The 2111-nt window shown below is 39.2% G+C and overlaps 1 protein-coding gene across 1 annotated transcript in view; it reads left to right on the top strand.

Annotated features, from left to right (window-relative positions):
- The first annotated feature begins 473 nt into the window (after positions 1-473).
- Positions 474-2111, top strand: part of dennd1a (DENN/MADD domain containing 1A) — a 132931-nt gene continuing 131293 nt past the window's right edge. Inside the window, exon 1 of the mRNA XM_070439563.1 lies at positions 474-482. Coding sequence (XP_070295664.1) covers positions 474-482 — 9 coding nt within the window. The remainder of the gene's footprint in view (positions 483-2111) is intronic.

The following is a 2111-nucleotide window of genomic DNA, read 5'->3' as shown; positions in this document are numbered from 1 at the left end:
TAGAGGTTTTGCCTTTCACCAGATTCTGAAGTTAGTATGGTGGTCCTCATAGCTCGTGGGACATGGGTAGAGAAGGTGCCCGTGCAATGCTATTATGGAGTTGATTATGAGAAAAGTGCCTAAGCAAAGAAGATGCAGATTGAAACTTTAGATGTTTGTCAGTCCCTTGTAGCCTTTAGGTCAGAGTTTGTCAGTCCCTTGTAGCCTTTAGGCCAGAGTTTGTCAGTCCCTTGTAGCCTTTAGGCCAGAGTTTGTCAGTCCCTTGTAGCCTTTAGGCCAGAGTTTGTCAGTCCCTTGTAGCCTTTAGGTCAGAGTTTGTCAGTCCCTTGTAGCCTTTAGCCAGAGCTTGTCAGTCCTTGTAGCCCTTAGCCAGAGTTTGTCAGTCCCTTGTAGCCCTTTAGGCCAGAGTTTGTCAGTCCCTTGTAGCCTTTAGGCCACAGTTCTTCAACGTTATTCTAGCAAGGAAGGAATGGATGGAAAAGGTGAGGATGCATTTGAAAGTATTAAAGTATTCAAACATGCCCACAATCTTGTTCTTGGCATTGCCTTAAGTCTCAGTCATGAATACAATTGGAGTCTTGCAGGAAAGCCTTTCTTGCCATTCTTTGTGATTAGGTCGCCGCTACATGTTCCCATCCTCTAAGCCGGAATAAAGCTGAAAGGGGTCAGGGACTCGGATTAGTTCTTGAGACCCCTCCTCCCAAAAAAGAACTACTCTGATCAAACAGAACAGTTTGACTTTAAAATCCTGTGAAATCAGGTAATAAGATTATAGGCCTCTCATCCTAAAGAACAACTCTGTCTTTCATACACGCACACACGTTTTATCTACATCATTAAAGTCAGAATTATTGTGGTTGCACAACTGTTGTGTTATTGCCGTTTGCACCTGTTTCAGGTGGGAGACATGACAAAGCTAAACATATATAGAAATATGTATAAACATTAAGAAAAACCCTTTAATGAGGTGTTCGAAAACTTTTGACCAGTAGTGTAGTTGCTGTTACAAACTCCAAACTACACACCGTTGTCACTGACTAGTTGGATATTCATTTCTCACTGGGCAAAACATTTCTATATAATAAAGCATTCTTATAAATTCATTTTTTATCTCTGTAACCTTCATTTGACTTATTTTTCCCACCACCTGTTCTTGATTAATTTGACCTGTTGACCTCAAACTTTGTTTTCATGTGGTAAGTTGTTGAGTTCTAGTGTCACAGCAGGTATTGGTAAGAGACCTAACAGACTTTTGTGAAAGAGGAATTTAGTAAATCCTTACATCAATAAAGTGTGTGAGTGTGAGTGACTGTGTGTGAGTGAGTGTGTGAGGAGGTCTGTGGCAGTCATTACATTTTGTCAGCCAGTTATTGCCATGCAAAAGACTGCCCGGTCTCACGGTAATTGACCGGTAATTAACATAAACACGTTTAGCATCTCCAGGCCTCCAACATCTACATTTAAAAAAGTATAATAAATCAATTTAATATACACCATCACAATAAATCCATTATTTATTTTAGGCAGGTCTAAGAAAAATATATGAAGAAAATGTATTTCAGATGAACAGAATATCAGTTGGCCTACTGTATGTTATCTGGTTTTGCTCCATGCCATAGGCTGTAGGCTTGTTCATTTAGCAGACAACATATGCTCATAAGTCTCGTGCCATTATTTTATGTTATATGATTTTATAGTAAGAAGAATATAATTAAACTTAGCGAGTGCGCGTATGAAGTGGCTATGTTGAGTGTAAATGTGATAATTTGAAACATGTCCTATATGCTAGATTTTGAGTTATTTGAAACTTTAGTAGTGAATGATACAAACCTTAGAATGTCTTAGAAATCAAAACATATATGAGCTGCATGATGGGACTATGATGATGATTTGAGAATGTTGCAAAAAAAGCTTGTTTCCTTGCCTCAGGTTGCGCATGCAGTTCTCTCATCAAGTGGTCATATTTTCACCCATCAGACTATTCTCAATTGAATCTTGTCTTTACTGATATATAAAATGAGTTTTGATTTAGAATGGTCCGTTATTAAATAGGCAGGAACGGGGAGGAACAGGGAGAGGAACAGGGAGAGGAACAGGGGCAGGAACAGGGG

This window comes from Salvelinus sp. IW2-2015, linkage group LG4q.1:29, assembly GCF_002910315.2.
Source record: "Salvelinus sp. IW2-2015 linkage group LG4q.1:29, ASM291031v2, whole genome shotgun sequence".
NCBI lineage: Eukaryota > Metazoa > Chordata > Actinopteri > Salmoniformes > Salmonidae > Salvelinus > Salvelinus sp. IW2-2015.
The sequence above is the reverse complement of the archived record's forward strand: the minus strand, read 5'-3'. Positions and strand labels throughout refer to the sequence as shown.